General features: G+C 41.4%; 1 protein-coding gene across 4 annotated transcripts in view; it reads right to left on the minus strand.

The window, feature by feature from the left end:
• The window catches only part of LOC106941871 (triple functional domain protein-like), a 34,126-nt gene extending 15,945 nt beyond the window's left edge, over window positions 1-18,181 (minus strand). For 3 of the 4 annotated variants that reach the window (XM_015025007.1, XM_015025009.1, XM_015025006.1), the window contains exons 1-26: window positions 17,867-18,181; window positions 16,648-16,839; window positions 16,145-16,314; window positions 14,069-14,243; window positions 13,474-13,669; window positions 11,733-11,899; window positions 11,526-11,645; window positions 11,248-11,439; window positions 10,394-10,543; window positions 10,198-10,312; window positions 9,011-9,126; window positions 8,752-8,874; window positions 8,477-8,671; window positions 7,506-7,624; window positions 6,873-6,939; window positions 6,674-6,783; window positions 5,953-6,022; window positions 5,780-5,869; window positions 5,595-5,687; window positions 5,396-5,507; window positions 4,214-4,404; window positions 3,605-3,706; window positions 2,237-2,266; window positions 756-898; window positions 570-669; window positions 227-470 (exon numbers count right to left, since the gene is read on the minus strand). In XM_015025007.1, the coding sequence (XP_014880493.1) occupies window positions 227-470; window positions 570-669; window positions 756-898; window positions 2,237-2,266; window positions 3,605-3,706; window positions 4,214-4,404; window positions 5,396-5,507; window positions 5,595-5,687; window positions 5,780-5,869; window positions 5,953-6,022; window positions 6,674-6,783; window positions 6,873-6,939; window positions 7,506-7,624; window positions 8,477-8,671; window positions 8,752-8,874; window positions 9,011-9,126; window positions 10,198-10,312; window positions 10,394-10,543; window positions 11,248-11,439; window positions 11,526-11,645; window positions 11,733-11,899; window positions 13,474-13,669; window positions 14,069-14,243; window positions 16,145-16,314; window positions 16,648-16,839; window positions 17,867-18,166 (3,682 nt within the window). In that variant the 5' untranslated portion in view covers window positions 18,167-18,181. The remainder of the gene's footprint in view (window positions 1-226; window positions 471-569; window positions 670-755; window positions 899-2,236; window positions 2,267-3,604; window positions 3,707-4,213; window positions 4,405-5,395; window positions 5,508-5,594; window positions 5,688-5,779; window positions 5,870-5,952; window positions 6,023-6,673; window positions 6,784-6,872; window positions 6,940-7,505; window positions 7,625-8,476; window positions 8,672-8,751; window positions 8,875-9,010; window positions 9,127-10,197; window positions 10,313-10,393; window positions 10,544-11,247; window positions 11,440-11,525; window positions 11,646-11,732; window positions 11,900-13,473; window positions 13,670-14,068; window positions 14,244-16,144; window positions 16,315-16,647; window positions 16,840-17,866) is intronic. The other variant, XM_015025008.1, reaches the window with a different exon arrangement.
• Between the last annotated feature and the right edge of the window lie 172 nt (window positions 18,182-18,353).

The following is an 18,353-nucleotide window of genomic DNA, read 5'->3' on the forward strand; positions in this document are numbered from 1 at the left end:
CAAACCTTAAGTAGAACTTGTGGCTTTCTTTGCCACTCTTCAATGAAAGGTTTGTACCTCCATTTCTAAGATGTTTCTAAAGAAAAACTGTCAAATTTGCCTTCCTCTTCACAATCATGCACCATGTTTTGGTTTATCACATAAAGATCCAAACAAAAACCACTGAAGTTTGTAGTCTGAATGTGAAAATCTTTGCAGATCGGAACCGCGGCGGTCGGCTCCGAACCTTTGTGGTTAAAGATTCCCTCCATCTCCATGGACGACCTGGAGTGGGCGATGCAGAGCATGGCGCAGGGGACCAGGCCCTCCAGGGCCGGCGAGCGGTCCGTCGTCCTCACCAGGCACCAGTCGGGTTTGTCGTGGCAACGCTCCAGGACCTCGACGGTTTGCCCTCGCCTCAGCGTCAGCTCGTTGCTGTTGCTGGCCATGAAGTCGTGGATCACCACGGTGAGCTCGCAGCCGCCGGAGAGCTGAGGAAGAGAAGACCCGGTTCAGAGTTCTGATAGGACGAAAAAGGATCAGATTCTGAGCTTTTTTGCTCTGATTTTTAAAAAGTGCAGAGTTGTCACCTTGTCGCTGTCCAGCGTGTTCTGGGAGGTGCGGGACGCCAGAGAGATGGTGTCTGGTTGGCTGCTGCCTTCACCCTGACTGTCCAGGTCCTCTAAATCCCTGAACGCAGAACACAGGACTGTCATACTGCCATTGTCCTCAGAAGGAGGAAAGATGTTTCACTCTCTAACTCCAGTGGTGTTTACCTTCGTCCTTTGGGATGCTTGGCGGTGCTGGGTTTGGGGATGTGAATGGGCTCCTTCAGGGCTCCTCTCAGATGAATGGTGCGCTCCTGGATCACCTCCCTGATGTGTTTGATCCAGTCCTGTTTGTTCTCAATGTTCGATGCCTATGAAAGGGCGGGAAAGGGAGATGTTGAACGAGATCTGGCGTGAGATCTCAAAACGAAAAATAAAAACTTTGTTAATGAAATTTCACTCCGTTTCACACAAGTCTGAATGACTTCTCTTTATTTTACTTCTGGTATTTTTTAAATTTACAGGTACATCTGGGGAAAAAATTACATTTCTGAATGTTAAACTCAGATTTCATAGAGTGAAATATTTCAAGGTTTTGTTTCATAAGTTAAATATCAGAAAGTCATGGTTTCACACCTTAATCAGATAAATAACAATGCAGTATGAATCTTTTTTTCTTTTTTACATATTTGTTAAAACTGTCACCATGTCAGGACAGAATAATATGAGACAGATAATCTGTGAAAACATCAATCTCCTCCTCCCTGAGCTGTTGCTGTTGTCTGAAGAAATGCACCGCTTGGTTCTGATTGGTCAGAAACAACCAATCAGAGCCAGAAGGAGGGTCATAGAGCTGTCCATCATCTTCATGAACGCACTGCTAAATGTGCAAATGGCGGAGAAAGAAGTTACCATTACAGGAAAACTGTTTGTCAGCCATCATCAGTGGCTACGCTAACTAGCCTTAGCACTCATGACAAGCTCAGCTGAAGTTGTATCCTAGCAGAGAGCGAGAAAAGGGGGTGATGGGGTGGGTGGCGCCTACATGGACATGATCAACAGCGCTACAATCTGCCTCCTGGCCCTGATTGGTTGTTTCTAGTTTTCACCTGGAGCACAAGGGGAAAGCAGAGGAGCTCGATTTTTTCATAGATTGTATCATATTATACTGTCATGACATTCTGACAGTTTCAACAAATGTGTGAAAATCTACTTTTATATATATGTTACATAGTGCAGCTATAACCCAAAACATCTCATCCTTTTTTTATTGATCCTCCATAATGTTCTGAGACGCTGCATTTTGGGTTTTAATGATCTACAAGCCATAAGCAAAAAAATTACAAGAAATTAAAGCTTGAAAAATTTCACTGTGTAATGAATCAGAGTTTCACCTTCTGAAATGAGTGACAAAAAATATTATAGAAATAGCCGCACACTTAGATTAGGTTATCAACAAAGAAAATTAATCAGTATTTTTTTTTCATTTGAATAAAAAAGATAAAACTTTAAATTATTATTTTGGAAAACCATAATTCTTTCCGCCAAGGATTTTTGTGTTAGTATCCAGGACTGGGAAGCCGTTTAAAGATGTACAACACACTCAGCCAAAGCCGTCCTGTAAACAGTGTTAATGAACTAACGTGCAGGAAGCGTGCAGACTTGTGTGAAGCAGATGAGGGCTGTGTTGTGGGATCGTTTGTACTCACCGTTGCTCCATGTTTGGCTCCCTGACTTAGCTTTGAATTTAAAATATAGAATAAAGAATTTCACTGATTTGGCTTGAGAAAATATACGGGACATTTTTTTTTTAATGCGCTCACAAACAAAACAAAGAAATGAAGTCACGTGATAGAAATGCAAAACACGGATATAATCTGCCTTTGACAGAGTGCTGATGTCCATTTAAATGTGCAGACAGTAATGAGGAGAGTGTGTGTGTGAGTGTGTGTGTGTGGGGAGACAATTTACAATGCACATACTGCATGGCTACTAGTCAGTGGTTAGCTCAGTAGTGAACGTGTGTAACAGAGCTGAGTGTGGGGGGTTTCTGGGCTCATGCTGTTCCAGCGGCGGACGCTAACTTTAATCCATCTGTGAGCTCCACAACAAAAACACACAGAAGATGAATGGAGGGGTGGCAGAGGGGTGTGGGGGGGTCCGGATGATTAAAAGATCGTTTTTCTGCTTCAAACAGGGAGACGACGTGTTACTTTGATGAAGTGGCATGAGAGACCGTGGGCGTTCATGAGCTGACGGTGTCACCAGCGTTGGTGGAAGCGATTCAGCCCACATAGAGAGTTAGATGTACAAACATCCACGGAAAACACAGCCCCGGGTTCACAGATGTGTTTGTGGATTTGTTTTTTTTTTTTTTAACAGATGGAACAAAGCTGAATCTGACCGGAGGACAAAGACGACAGAGAGAAAGAGGAAAGGAAGGAAGGAGGACAGAGGAGGGCTGACAGAAAACTGCAGCTTATAAAACATTACAAGTTTATGATGGAGAATCAGGGACTAAGAAAAAAATAAAACAAAAGTGTAAGGAGGAAATCATATTTTCACATGTTGAATGAATTCATATTATTATGAAAATATACTACAAAAAAGTTGTAGCATTACAACTTCTTCCTCATTTTATTTTGAAATTATTCTCGTACAACTATTCTCAAAATGCCATAATTTCATTTTCGTAATATAATGACGTTATTGTCATATTATTACAACTTTTTTCATAATATTCCAACTTTATTCTCACAATAGTATTACTTTATTCACATAATACTATGACTATTATTGATATACAACTTATTTAAACTTTACTCCCATAAATTGTATTTATTTTTTTCTTAGTATCGCCCTAATACTAGTCAAAGAAAAGGGAAAAAAAAGAAAGAGAAGGAAAGCTACACATTTGGGTTAGACCAATACAGATAATTCAAAATCATGATATATGTAAAATCTTAGCCTCTCATTTTTCTCAGTGTAGTTTTTAACATCTTCCTCTTACAACTGTATTAGCCAACCCTTGAGAACATGTCAGCAGAAGAAAAAGGAGAAACCTTCTCATTCCTTACCTTGAGAACTATTTTGTTGTCAGAAGTCGGGGTACGTCCCACCCATAAGGCAAACTTACACGGATCTCCTTCGACGTGCTCCGTCACGCCCAGCTCAGACGTCTGCAGGAGGAAAAGGAAGAAAGAACGCACCAAACGTTTCAGGTTGTTCCTAATTTACCAGGTTGGAGATGATTTCACTCTTATGCCAAGAGAAGACAAGAAAAAAAAGTTGTCCTGAGGTAAAAGGTGGCATTTATTATCCCAAACCTGACACCGGATGTGAGTTTTATTACATGCATGTTCTATAAACTTATTGCTAAAGTTAGCTTTTGATTTAGCAGAGTTAAAGGGATATGTCACTTCAACTGATATTGATCCGAGTTTTTTTAAAGAACTACCACCATTACTCTTTTGTTTGTTTGCAGGCAAAAAAAAAAAAATAAAAGATCTGTAAGTTTTCAAGTTAGTAGCTCAAAATCAAAACAAAACTATTATATATATATAAATCTATGTGTGTACACATATCAACCACCTCTGCTTCAAGTGTTGTTTTCCCTTTGATTGTAACAGCAGAGATGGAGGAACAAAAGCTGAAAGCTCTGTGTGGATCCGTCCTCCTGTACTTACAAACAGCTTGCTCTTGTAGATGTATTTGCTCCTGCCGTTGGAATCCTTAACCTCCTTGCTGAACACCAGAGACATCTCGAAGAGGAAGAGGTGGCGCTCTCGGCCTTTACGGATCAAAGTCTTGGGATCCCAGACCTGGAAGGAGTCCTGGAGGATGAGCTCGCCCTGAGACTCTATGTTCTCATCGAATCCTGGAGGAAAAACGGTAAATTTGAACAGAGAGACTTCTTAAAATCTAATCAGTATTTTGTCAAAAACGTTTTTTCTTTCATACTTCGCTTTCGATCTCCTCAACTTTTTTTAATCTCATTGAAAGTTTGATGCATTTATTTTTATTTTGTAATAGATTTGCGTTAACTAGAGGTTTTCTTGAGGTGGAACACATTTCTTTGCAAAATAGTTTGGACTCCAAATCAGATTAAATCAGGAACATTGTGAACAGTCAGTTTCAAGTCTTGCCAAATATTCTCTATTTTACGCGTTAGTTCTGTCATAAAAAATAAAGCTTTGACTAATAAATAACTCTCAGCCTTAATCTCAAGATTTTTTTAAGTCTCTTTGGTTACCTTCACACAGAAGGCAAATGCAACCCAAACGATTTTTTTTTTTTTTACCAAAATGCGACCAACATCTGACTTTTCACAGTAGTCTGAACGGCCCAGTTCCAGCCTTTACTCCCCCAAAAGAATCAGAAACTTTCATATATGGCACTAAATCAGGTTCATATCCAAATGACTTCAAAGTGTCTGAACGTCGCATGTCGCATTTTATCTGACTTTTATGTCATTGATGTGAGACATGCGTCGTAATTCTGCATCAGAAGAAGACAAACTGGACATAAACAATGGCTGAAAATGAAATTATAATTCTGAAACTTTGAAAGTAGTCTGTGTCAGTGAAGCTAATTGCATCACAAGCCCATCACTCTTATCTCTGACTTCTCGTCCAGACTTCCACAAAATGCTGTTGCTATTAGATGTGTTTTCTTTCTATTAGCTTCCTTTACGTTGCTGTGATTTTGTGATAACACTATCGGCTCCCGTTGCTGAATAAACTTTAAAATCAATCCATTTTCACTTTCCTTCAGACATAAAATAGTTTAGCTTTAACAAGTTAGATATTATTGGCCAAGTAACAATTAGCAGATCTAGATCCACAGTCCAACCACTGTGTGGCGCTCACCTTCCAGCATGGAAAGATGCATGGCATCATTTGCCTTCTTGGGAACGTTGAGCATCACCTCCAGGCCGTCTTTAATCTCTCCTTTCCCTTCTTCGCAACACGTCAGGAGCTCCTAAACAGACAAGCGGACAGGAAATCAGCAGAAGCGCCATGGAGACCCTTGAATGCAGCGGCTGTGAGGTGCGGTGAGATGTGCGACCTTCAGCAGAAGCTGATACTTGGTGATTCTCTGCACCGGCTTGATCAGATAGGAGGAGATGGAGTTGGCCAGCCGGTGCCGTTGCTGGATTTCCTGTCACCAGACAGAAAAAGGTTGGGTAAGTTCTGTTCATACGCAGCCCATGAAACCTTCCCGGTGTGGCCGTCGCTAGCGGTGCTACTCACGTCAAAGTAGTTCCCAGCATGCTCCAATATGAGCTGCGTGGAGTCGGGTTTGTTCTTGCAGTAGTTCACGTACATCTGGAACTTGTCGGCCTTAAAGAGCAGAGAAATGTTACAGATGGATGCGGTTCTGTTTAGGGTCTGGTGACATAATGCTAACACCTGATGATACGTACCCAAGTGACAAAGCAGTGGCCAACATCTTCTGGAAGCTGCTCATACTTCTCCAACTCTTTGAGAAAGATGCTGGAATAAATTTAGGAGTGTGAGATGAAAACGTAAAATAAAAGTAAAAAAAAAAAACTACTTTATTACATGGAGATAACTGCATAAAAATAGTTTAAATAACTGCTAAAAGTGATATGAAAAACTATGTGCATCCTATTATAGGGTAGTAGTAGGAGTCACATATTGTCGAAGAGCAATTTCTGCCCATTGTTCATTACAAAATTCCTTCAGTTCACTGATGTTTGCAGGCGTTTATTTATACTGAGCTTTATTAGGTCACAACTACAGTAACTAAAATGTCTGGACTTTATTTTCTTTTTCAGCTGATCGTTGCAGATTTTCTGAGTGTTGATGATTATCTTGCAGTTTACGTCATATTTCACACTTTAATACTGTTATATACAAAAATTCATGTCGGGCATGTTGCATATCCACCATGCTTAACATTTTCCAAAAAAACACACAGCTGTGTATTATAAACAGGAAAAAAAATATTACTGAGAAAGGGACAGGTTAATAAAATATCTGTTCTTCTTCCTGCTCCCTTTGCACATGTGCATAACGTGTCGTAAGAGAACGAGTTTATGAATCAATAATGAAATTTGTTAATAACCTGATTGATTGATTAAACTAAACAATGCTCTTTGCCTTTCAATGGGCGTGTCTTACTTATGGTGGAATTCGTAGAGGTCCTGCATGTTCCCAAAAATGATGTGCTCCTTGTTGATGATTCCTGGGGGAATCTCCTCCACGCCGCTGGTCATCTCCCACAGGTACGTCTGCGTGAACAGCAGAGAGGAAAGGCCACAGTTACCATATTTTCCAGATGTTTCCAGACGTTTGGTGCGCGTCTCGGAGGTTTTCTTACGTCCATGCATTCCCGCAGGTCTCGCACATACGTTTTCTCCGTCTGAATCAGCTCGGCCATGATGAACCTAGACACACACACAAAAAAACACACACACAGGCACAAGTTGGCAGCTTGTCATACTGTCCTCATTCAAGCGGTGAATAATCAATAGCTCCTTCTCAGCTTGTCAGCGTTGTCCATTTACTGCAGTGAATAATGAAAGCCTTATGGGGCCATTAAACTCGGTCATAAACCTGCCAGGAGTGACATAAATTATGCTGCTGATTTGTGGCACGAGGCTGAAGTGACACAGTCCCCCTCCGCCCAGCGCAGCAGAGAGAAGCCGAACAGACGGAGATGTTTAAAGTCCATCATGCCTTCACATTTACATTAAACTCCCTTATTCAGCGTTGACAAGAACAATGACGGATCAGTTTGGAGCTCGTCCTCTGGAAACAGCGCCGGGCTTCTTGTTCGCCTAATTCAATTAACTCGGCAGTAAATCTTTGGTTTTCTGAAGGGAAAGCGCTGACTTGTTATCGTTTCCTTATTATGTAAAGTAAACGCAGTCCTGACTGCATTCATAAAGCAGGCTGCTTTTAATCTGCTGATGCTCCGAACGGCGTGGCAAACAGGAAGCGGCTCACGTACTCCTTCCTGCGCGTCGACTTGCGTTTCTCCTCGTTCGGCTCGTGCGCGGCGGCGTCCCTGAGTTTGATCTCTGACCCCGGAGGAGTGGCTGGGATGATGTCCAGCTGAAGGTCCTTGCTCTAGAAAGGAGGGACACTCAAAGATTAGAGGGCGTACTGAGGCATCATGGGAGTGAATTAGGTTTTAACTGGGGATGGATGATATGGGGGAATAATAAAATCTGACTTGTTTTCATGCCAGATCAGATTTTGCTTTCTTGCATGTTTTCTAAATAATTACAAATGACAGAAAATAATTTTGACAAGTGGTTTTTACTCCCTTCTGTGAGTTTACAACCAAATATTAGGACCAGGCAATGAGAATTTAGTTTAATCATGAGAATATAGTGATGTTATTAAAAGAATAAAAAACTGAATTTTACCAGAAGTTTTGAAATTACAAGAAATTTATTTTAATGAGAAAAAAGCCTGGATAGATCATTTTCTTGTTTTTTTTTTTTTTTTATAAAACTCAGACTTACTTTATTGTCATTGCACAAAGACACAACAGTGAATTTGGCAACAAAATGTCATTGCCTGGCTGCACAAAAAATAAATCTGACTTTAAATACATGTAGATATATAAAATTGTTACTGGGGAAAGTAAGAAAAAAATATTAGGACCTTTTTCTCGTATTATTTAGACTGTATTGATGCAACATCATAGCTTTCTCACAGAAAAGGAAAACAAAAGAAATGACCCTTATAATTTGTCGTAGAGTTGACCTGAATTCAAAGTTTAAATGAACAGAAGCTGCTAGTCAAACAAGATGGCCGCCCTGGGCGTCATGACATCACTCTGAACTATGGAAACCCAAGGAGTGAAAGGGTGAAAAAACAAATCCAGATTAAATTTTCAAATGCCAAAAATCTGACTAATGGCTCAAACAGATTCATCGTCCAGCCCTGATTTTAAGCATCGATCACCCGTACCGCCTTGTTGGAGTCTGACGGGATGCCCAGGGCTTTCTCCAGGCTGCTGCGGTACTTGTCCATGCGCAGGGAGAAATCTCTGTAGCGTTTGTCCACGGCCGTCACCCACTTCTTAATCTCCGCCGCGTGGCTGTGGCCTTTCTCGCAGAATCCGTCGGCCAGCTGGATTAGCAGCTTCACGCGCTCCTTGGTTTGCTTTAGAAGGAGAGCAGAGTGAGTTTAATATTCAAATCTGCAGAAGATGACATTAAATCTGTGTTGTTGCGACCTCTGACCCTGGCTGTGATGTGGAAGTCCTCGTGCTCCTTCAGGAGTTCCTGCGTGTGATGGATGCTGGAGCCGGTGGATGTGTGTGTAGACAGGTAAAACTCCCCGGTGTCATGAATCCACTCCAAAGCCTAGACACACACACACACACACACACACACATTTGTTTGACACTGTTACGTGTCTCTGTGTGTCCTCTCCCTCTGAATAAACCACAGCATTCCCGTCAGGCTTCCAGGTTTCTGTCTCTGGATGTGTTTGCTGTACCTGCTTGGCGCTGCGTTCAAACACCACGTACTGCTGACACTGGTCCAGCCGCCGCTTCCTCATGGTCCAGAAATGCAGGACTCTGTTTTCTCGCTGCAGCAGCTCGTTCAGGATGTCTGAACACAAAACAAACAGGAAGGATTTCAGTGGAGACGTTTAACTCTGTGACGGCCGAGTTAAATCAGAAAGATTTTAGAAGTAGTGTAAATTATTTCACTTTTTATACGTATCCACATGTGAATAATACATAAATCAATTGTATTCATTTTTACAGTTCTTCCACTTAGGAACCCCGAGTCTCCATGAATAATTAACTTAACAAATCTCTATTTGATTGTTTTAAAAATGTAATCTTGCTCATCTATACCCAGTGTTAATTATACATTTTTGTATTAATAATTGAACTGGCTTTCTGTTTAGGCTGACTAAGACATCTTTGTATTCGTGCTTTCACCGAAATAAATAAATAACTTCCAACGCTGCATCCAAAAAGCCAGCCAATGTGACCTACATCTGTCTTTTTCACAACAGTCTGAACAACTAGATGACTATCTTTTCACCCTCAAAAAAAATCTGAATTGTGCTCCTTCTGCTGTTCTGAATGAGAAATGAATACAACTGCTTTCAAGGCGTCTGCAGTCTGAAAGGTCATGTTGCATTTTATCTGACTTTTACGTCATTCATGTGAGACATGCGTCATAATTCTGCACCAGAAGAAGACAAATTGAACGTAATCAGTGGCTGAGAATTATAATTATAAAATTCTGAAAGACGTCTGTGTCACTGAGCTGCATCACATCCCAATCCCACCACGACTGGCTCCGACTTCGCATCCAAACTGATTTTTCTATAGAAGTTGATGCTCCACATGAGGCCATCGCTGTTAGTTGTGTTTTCCTTTTATTATCTTCCTTTGTCTTGTTATGATCTTGTGATACTGTCAGCTGCCAATGCTGAATAAACTTTAAAATCATGTTATCCACTATTATTTGTATAAACTGTCCGCTGCTGTGTGACGATGTTCTGAGTCACGTTGGGGATGTAAATCATTCACACACAAGTCTAAATTCAGTCACAACCTCTAATAGTATGAACGACCAGGCAAAAAATGAAAACTGGATTTGAGCATCAGAACCTGCTGTATGAACGCAGCCTCAGCTCCCTTCAGTAAATTATCCATCACTTACTTTTAACCTGTTGTTCCGGCGCCTTGACGTGGCTCAGCATCCCCGGCATGTTGACGCTGTTTCTGTGCATGTACTTCAGGAAGACGTCCGCGTTTCTTCTGGCCAGAGTGCAAGCCTGGCAGAAACGTCAGAAAAGTCAGAGCAGAAGTGTGACCAAAGACTTGGTTTGGTTTCATTTTCACAGGACGCATCGCACCTTGAGGAACGCCTCCTTCTGTTCCAGGTGCTTGCTGATCATGGGGGTCACATGGTCTGTCTCACAGTTGGGTCCCAGCTTGTCAGCTCCTCCGCACCAGTCCTCCTCCCTCTTGTACTCCTGCTCCAGGCTCTCCAGCACGCTGCACACCTGAACACAAAGTCAGTCAGAGACACAGAGCAGTGCTTTAAATGGACAGAAACAGCAGCTGGGCTTCATGTTTTAACATCTTATTTATACGTTTACAGTATTAGGGGTTTTTTTTATAGGATACTGTTTTGTAGGTACAATGCAGGACTAGAAAAGTAAAAAAAAGGAAAAAGAAAGATGAAGAGAAAAACAACAGAAAGAGAGAAAGAAATAGAAAAAGAGAGAAAGAAAGAGAGAAACAAATTAAAGAAAATGACAGAAAGAAAGGAAGAACAAAATAAAGAGAAAGATAATACAGAAATAAAAAGAATAAGAAAAAACAGGGAAAAAAATTACAATTTTTTAGCAACACATTTTTTTTCAATTAATAAAAATTATGACATCAGTATTTTACACCCTAGGAGACATTAACATAAACAGCTAACTGTCCATAAACTACCAAAATCAACATTGTTGAAAAGCACAGAAAGAAAAACTCAGTCAGGTTATTCATCAATAACCAAACCAAACAGAAACCAGATGTTTATTGTTTTTAACCATCAAAGTCATAAACATTTTTTGTGTCAACTTTTTCCTCTGCAGTGTTTTTTATCTAATTTCTCCAAACATAAATTGAAATTTCTTTTTTGTCCTTTTAAAAAGATGCAACAATTTCCTCTTTGTAGAAAGACAAATAAAGAAAAAAGTGTGACCGGGTCTCCTACCTGTTCAGACGTTTTGTAGAAAGCCACGGAGGCGTTGACCAGCTTCAGTCGGTCCTCCATCTTCAGCATGAGCTGCTGCCAGTGGGAAGCCACGTTCTCTGCACAGTCTCTGATCAGGTCCATGTCGTAGTGGTTGGCCTGCAGCAGAGCCTCCGCCTTCTGCTGGACCTGCAGGGCGCTCTGGTGGGTCTTCTGCAGAGGGACGAGATGAGAAGAGGAGGCTTCAGTCAAATCTGAGCAGAAAACTGGAATAATGGGAAAATCCAGTATGGCTTTACCTCAATGGCGTGCTGGAACTGTTCGTGTTCCCGCTGCAGTTGCTCCGCCTCCTGCAGGGAGCTGGCCGTGATTAGACCGGCGTTAAGCATCGATTCACCGTTTCGGATCCAGCCCAGAACCTGAGGCGGCAAAAACAAAGCCTAAGCCTTCATTTGCATCTCTTTAAAACTCTGCCGGCATGACGCAGCCGTGTGTGCGAGTCCGACCTGCTTGACTTCAGCCTGCAGGTGCCTCAGCTGGACGCACTGCTCCAGGTGCCGGCGGTGCTGCTCTGCTGCCAGGTCCAGCTCCCGCTGCTTCTCATGGAGGAACTCCAGCAAGTCCTGAACCCGCGTGGCCATGTCCACGTCGCGATCGCACAGTAACTCCACGCCTGCACAGAGACGGGACAGTCGCATTACCCTCCAATGAGATGACCTGACTACCAGGCCACACTTGTAAAAAAGGCTTGTAAAAACTGTAAAAAAAAACTTGAAATTATTTGGCATGTAACAGTACTCAGTATAAAAACCTACAATGTGCTTAAAACTCTGATCTAAGATGGTCTGAAGATCAGAGAAGCTTTTAACTTGCTCTTTTTTACAACACTTTTGGAAAAAAATAAAATAAAATTGTTTCTGTTTTCAAACTGAGTCTTGTTATACCAACTGAAAAGTTGTAGAAAATCAGAGTGAGGAAATTATCTGAATAAAAACATTAAAAAAATGTATTTTTTTTTTAAATTCACATCTGTAAACCTGAAGATGATCAAAATGACTAATATTCTCTTTATATATTTTCTGTGTTCACTGCATGTTGCATAATGCAGCCTCTCCTTGCGTGCGCTCACACACAGCACCTATTAGCATTTAGGTTCACAGGTGAGTTATTATGGTTGGTGAGTGGGAGCCTCTCATCACCAACTCTGAGTGAATCTGACCCGGGACACCTACACAAGAAAACTAATAGAGCCAACACAGAAATCAGTAGCAACACGGAGCTGAACATGAGCTGCAGCCTGATGTGGTGGGCAAACACTCAAACACACAATGTGGGGCAGCAAATAAATAAGAAGGGAAAAGAATTTTAAAAAATAATAACTTTACAGACACGTTTCAATGTAATATGTGTAATTCCTGTTCCCAGCTCCCTGCTGGAGGGCAAAAACCTGTTCACAGAAAATGATGTGCTAAAGAAAAAGGGACGTAGTGCTTAGCTACTTATTGTCAACACAATGACAACCAGATAACGAGGTCTGATGATGTCACATTTCACAGGTCAGGAAAAAGTGTTAATTTAAACAAATACAGAGGGAGAGGGAAGAAGGTCAGATATGCTAACTTGACTTTGACAACCTTAACATGCAGTTGTGCTACAGAATTTGGTTTGTTTCTGTTTAGTTAAAAAAAATAAGCCGACTCACATACCAACTCTGGCAGATCATCAGTGGAGCTGATGTTTAAATTAGCTAATCAGCCACAGCTGCGTTCAGACATCACTTATTAAGAATCACAAAATAAATATCAAGCCTGAAGACGCGATACTGTAATGGACTGAATGTTCTGTTTGTTGTGTGGGAAATGTTTGTGGGTTTTTATTGTTGAATCTTGATGTACTAATGGAGCTGTTGTAAATCAGTTGCTGTGGCAACAGGTCTGTGTGTAGTGTAGAAAGCATGAGAAAAAAAAAAATTGTTGATTTGAGTTCAACAGTTTTTCTGCATTATTTCCCCTTTCCTGTGGCGCACTGCACTAAATTAATAATCTCTCCATCTTCAGGTTTCACTTAGGTAACAGAATAGTCCTGCTGCGGCAGATTGTCTATGGATAGCAAGTAAAGGAATCGTCTTTTTGCCCTCCAGCGTTGGGCACACGGGTGACAATTCTGGATGCTGACAACACGCAACATGTCTATAATCTATCAAAGACCTGAGGTTTTTTACAGGTGTGAATGCAGGCGGGAGCTCACCTGACGCCTGGACTTCGTTGACGTATTGCAGCAGCTCCTGCCCCTGGTGGATGACGTCAAACGTCAGGTTGTTCATGGTCAGGGCCTTGTCGGCGTGGTGCTGGAGCCGCTGCTCAGCCAGCGTCAAGTCCTCCGTGTCAAAGTCGCTCTTCTGACCCGTCAGCTCCTCGTTCCACGACTCCAAGTCTGAGATGATCTGACGAAGGATTACGAAAAAGTTAAGACGCTATGAAAGAAGAAATCTCATTCCAATGCACTGCAAGTTAAACATGTTTACAATCTTCCTTTTTTTTTTTAATCTTGAAGTAAAAATTTTTATATTTTTGTACAGTTTTAGTTGTCGTTCTTTTACCAAATGGTTTTTTTTTTGTCTGTATGCACCGATTAATGATTAAATCGCTAAATTAGATGATGACTTTTTCAATAAACGATTAATCACAATTAATCGTTTCAGGCAAGCTGATGAGTCTTGGGATTTTAACTGCTAACTCCAAACACTACAATGCGCCCTTGTGACATCAAAAAATCAATCTCCAACCTTTTTAAAAACATGTAATATTATTCACAGCACACAGTTTCACCATGCCTCCCTTACATCAATGGCGTCTCTCTCGAAGATGCGCAGCTGGAGGAAGAGATCCAGCTTGATCTTCCTCTCCTGGAAGAGCTCCTCCATCTGAGCCTGGGCCTCGTCCAGCTGCTGGAGGACGCTCTCGATGTGGTTGATGGAGCTGTTGTGGGGCGTCTTGTTGCTGGAGATGGCAGAGTCCCTGGAAGAAAAAACGTTCGCAATTAAGCCATAATCTGCAGAGTGCAGCTCTGAGGAGCTATAAAAGATCCTGCAGGGCATCATGCCAGTCAGGGTGAGCTGCTCTGGAAAGTGCTGTGCTGGTATAAAATACTGCGGCAGCACCAGCATGGAAAAGAAGCGTTAAAAAATAAAAAGAGTCTAAAACTATCTCTAATTTGCTAATCGGCTTTTTACTTGAAATATAAATCCACAAGTGGTTTCACAAAAAGGCTAATTATGATGAGGTGGTGTTGGTGGAGAACATGTTGTGCACTCCAACAGCTCAGTCCTACCCGCAGAAGGTGTGTGAAGCTACAGTTCCCTCTCGGAGAGAGAAAGAGAGAGAGGAAGAGAGCGGCGCACAATTAGACACACGTTTATAAAAGTGGTCTTATGTAAGAACCCGCTGCGGAGCCAAGTCGCCAGGGAGAGGGTGGCGAGCACAAAGAGAAAAGAGGGAGTGAGGAGAGGCACTGGAACATCCTCTGCATAAAAATAAAGCTGGACAGCCACATCCACCTCTCTCACACCGCCTCTCATCATCGCCGCTTGCCGTTTTTGGGCTTAATGCACTTCATTAACGTCTTCTAGGGAGATTTCTCTTAGCGTATATTTAGCTTTGTTGAGTGTTGACACGTTTATTCCAAATTACAAATCCACTCCTGCCTGAATTAGAGCTACGATGAAGAAGACGAGCATCAAAGACGGCTGTTTGTTGTACTCTGGTTTACTCTGGTAAACGGTGTCTAAACTTTGCAGCCGAGACAGTTTTGCACTCAGACCTGAACCTTCAGAGACACATAAAGACAGTTATAAAGTCAGCCTTTTATCACCTGAACAGAAGAATATCCAAGATTAAAGGACTAATGTCTAGATGTAGATGACATAGAGCACTTTGAACTGCCTAGTCGTTGAAATTTGCTACACAAATAACCTTGACCTGACTTAGCAAGTTATAAAAAACACATGATATTATTACTGTTGAATATTACATTTATAATATTGCTTACATTTACACCATGTTTTTCCTCACTTGCCTATTTGATTCCATTATCACATTGTTAAAAATTACCTTCAGAGAGCTTCAGTATCTATAAATATGTTATCAAGTGCAGGAAAAATCCAATGAACTAGTTGAACATAAAAACAGGCAGAGTAAATTATAACAACCTGCCAGATATTGTGCTAAAGAAGTCCTATGCAACCACAATTTTGCACATTGTGCTATTCTACTAAACATAAAAATAGAGATAGAATCAAATGGTTTAGCTTAAAACACATCGAAATGTTTAAATGGCCCAGTCACAGTCTTGACCTTACGCAAGCTGAGAAGAATCTGTGAAAAGATTTAAAACGTGATGCTTACAGAAGCTCTTCATCTAATGTGACTCTGCAAGAATTATTTCATAAAGAAGAAATATTAAGTCTCTAGATGTCAAAAGCTGCGAGAAACTTGAAAAGACTTGAAAGAGTAAATGGGGCAAAAAGTGATTCTACTTTAATATTGTTTAAGAAGGACTGAATGTGAAAACCTGGTAAATATTTTTAGTCAAATATTTTGAAAACCAAAAGTCAGTAACCAAACTCTCAATAAAAAGCCTTCAATTGTGTAGTTGCAATGTGACAAAATGTAAAAAAAGTGTGGGGAAATATAAAATAACTGTCCTCTTATCACTTTTACAGTACACTTACTGTTCTCCTTTCCATCTCTACAAGTATAGAAAGAAAGACATCAAAATGTGTCATGAAGAGATAAAAATGAAAGAGAGTCATCACTTCGTATCTTTGACTCAGACTTGCCTCAGAGTACAGACAGGTAGAGAGAAACTGGGGGGGAAAACATGATGAATAATCTCAAGTATTTGGCCCGCCTCTCTGCACCTGAGCTGCTGGATGAGGTCCTCGCCCTCCTTGATGACGTTGACGGTGACCTGCAGCGTGGTCTGCTGCTGCTGGCCGAAGCGCTTGATCAGATCCTGGACGGCCTCCACGGACTCGGCGTAGACGTCGTCCAGCAGCTCCTTCTGCAGTTCCTCCAGCCACGTCCACAGCTGGAGACGGAGGCAGACGTCAGCCTAGGCAGCAGCTTTTGTCTCATTACGAACGACCCTGTGTTTGGTTTTTATCATCCGAGTAACCGCACAGTAAATCATAGTATTTATAAACGTAAAGCTGGATATCTATGCACAAAACCGACCCTACAGACATACCTCCGCTAAAGTATTTATTTATATTTCTCTGACTAATTGGACTGAACATGTAATGTACTCCACGCTTCATTTCAACAGGTAATTTTGTTCCCTCCCTCAGAGAGCTCTCATCTCATCGGTACAGGCACACAGCCCACCATCCACTTCAGCGCTGTGTCACCGTCCCCTGCCCACCTCTTTGACGTGCGTGTGGAAGGCGACAGACATGTCCAGCAAGACTTTGCGCTGCTCCACGCGGCGGACAAAGTCTTGGATCCTGTCTTCAAGCTGGTGGGCGGCCTGGTAGATCTCCTCCGGGTCGCACTCTCCCGTCTGGGCCAGCTGCTCGGCCGCCTCCAAGAGCTTATCCGCATTGGTGTAAGTGTTCTACGGAGAGACGGAGACGGAGAGAGAGGTGGGTTTCAACAAGGGGGCAGCGTGAAGCGAGCGAAACGTCTGTTATGAAAGAGACGGAGGCACCGAGGAGCAAAGTGAAAAGCAGGATATGCAGATGATGATGATGATGAAGAGGAAGAGAGAGATGTTGAGGCAACAAACAGAAACAGGAGGCAGAGTATCAAGAGGCTGATTTTACAGAAGATTTTTTTTTTTATTGAATTCATTGAGATTTTAAATCCAAAGAAAGTAATTAAACTCTTTAGATTTTTGTTTTAATAAAACTAATAACTAGATTAATAATTGTTATTTCCTTCAAGTGTTTTGAGGCATTTTAACTGTCAGATGTCATTCTATGTAGCTTTTTACCTCTAGTTTTAATACAGTTTGCTTTATTTTTTTAGACAAAAAGCAAATCACAAGTTAAAATATTTCTCAAAGTAATATGGTAGAAAGTTTTTATCAGGTGGTTCAAAGATCTAAACTCTGTCTTAAGGCGTTCAGGTTTAAATTTATGGTCTTATAGTTAAATATTGTAAATTGAAAAAATGTTTTTTAGAAAAATGTAACAAGTGCTTATGTCAGCAGTTCAATTTAATTCAACTCTTAGATTTTGTAGATTTTAGCATTTTTGTGAATAACTTTACCAGTATGGAGGTCTATTCTGGGAGCATAAAACTGGAGAAAAATACTGAAATTACTGAAAAAATAACTTTTAGGGTACTGTAATCCCTAATAAAACTTCCAATTTGAGTTCATTANAGTTATTTATTCACATTATTTGCATCNATTTTCATCTCACCAGCTGATGTCGGGATTTATATTTAATTTTATGCCAACCAAATGTAGAAAAACTCACAGAAGCCTGCTTTTAATGCAAACAGGTTCCATTTTATTTCTAAAATAAAAGCAACAATAACAGTTGAGTAATATTCCTGGCTTGCAGATGTTTAGATGTTTAAGGTGAACAGTTAGCGTTGCAGAGCGTCTCTGTGTTAGTTATAATCCAGACACAGACCTGAGCCACTTCCTCGAAGTCCTCGTGGCGTTTCTGCAGCGCTCGGGCTCGGTGGAGGGACTTTCCCACGCCCGTGTGTTTGCTGAGGAAGGCCTCGCCGTGGTTTTCTATCCAGTCCAAAACCTGGGAGGGAAAAAAATCCACCAGATTCACCAAGGAGCCAGGAGCGACTGAACAAGGGGCGACCACCAGGGGGCGCGCTGTGAAAGCGGAGCTGCAGAGTGGTGGAACTGTTAAGATGCGAAGTAAAGTCGTGTTCTGTGAAAAAAACAAACTCTGAGCCTTGCTCCCGTCCTGCATTCAGTCACGATGTGAATGGAGGAACACCATCTGCACGGACATATGACCCAGTTCGGTTACCGCAGCAACAGTTGCCATGTCAACACACTCGGAAGCAGCCACGGGGTTTGTTTGTTTCTTTCTTTTTTTTTTTTTTTTTTTTTTTTTCGGGCGGGAACTTTTTTTTAATTTTTGGCCCCCGGGGGAA

The sequence above is a fragment of the Poecilia latipinna genome, unplaced genomic scaffold (assembly GCF_001443285.1).
Source record: "Poecilia latipinna isolate Pla-1442-1.1 unplaced genomic scaffold, P_latipinna-1.0 Scaffold3912, whole genome shotgun sequence".
NCBI lineage: Eukaryota > Metazoa > Chordata > Actinopteri > Cyprinodontiformes > Poeciliidae > Poecilia > Poecilia latipinna.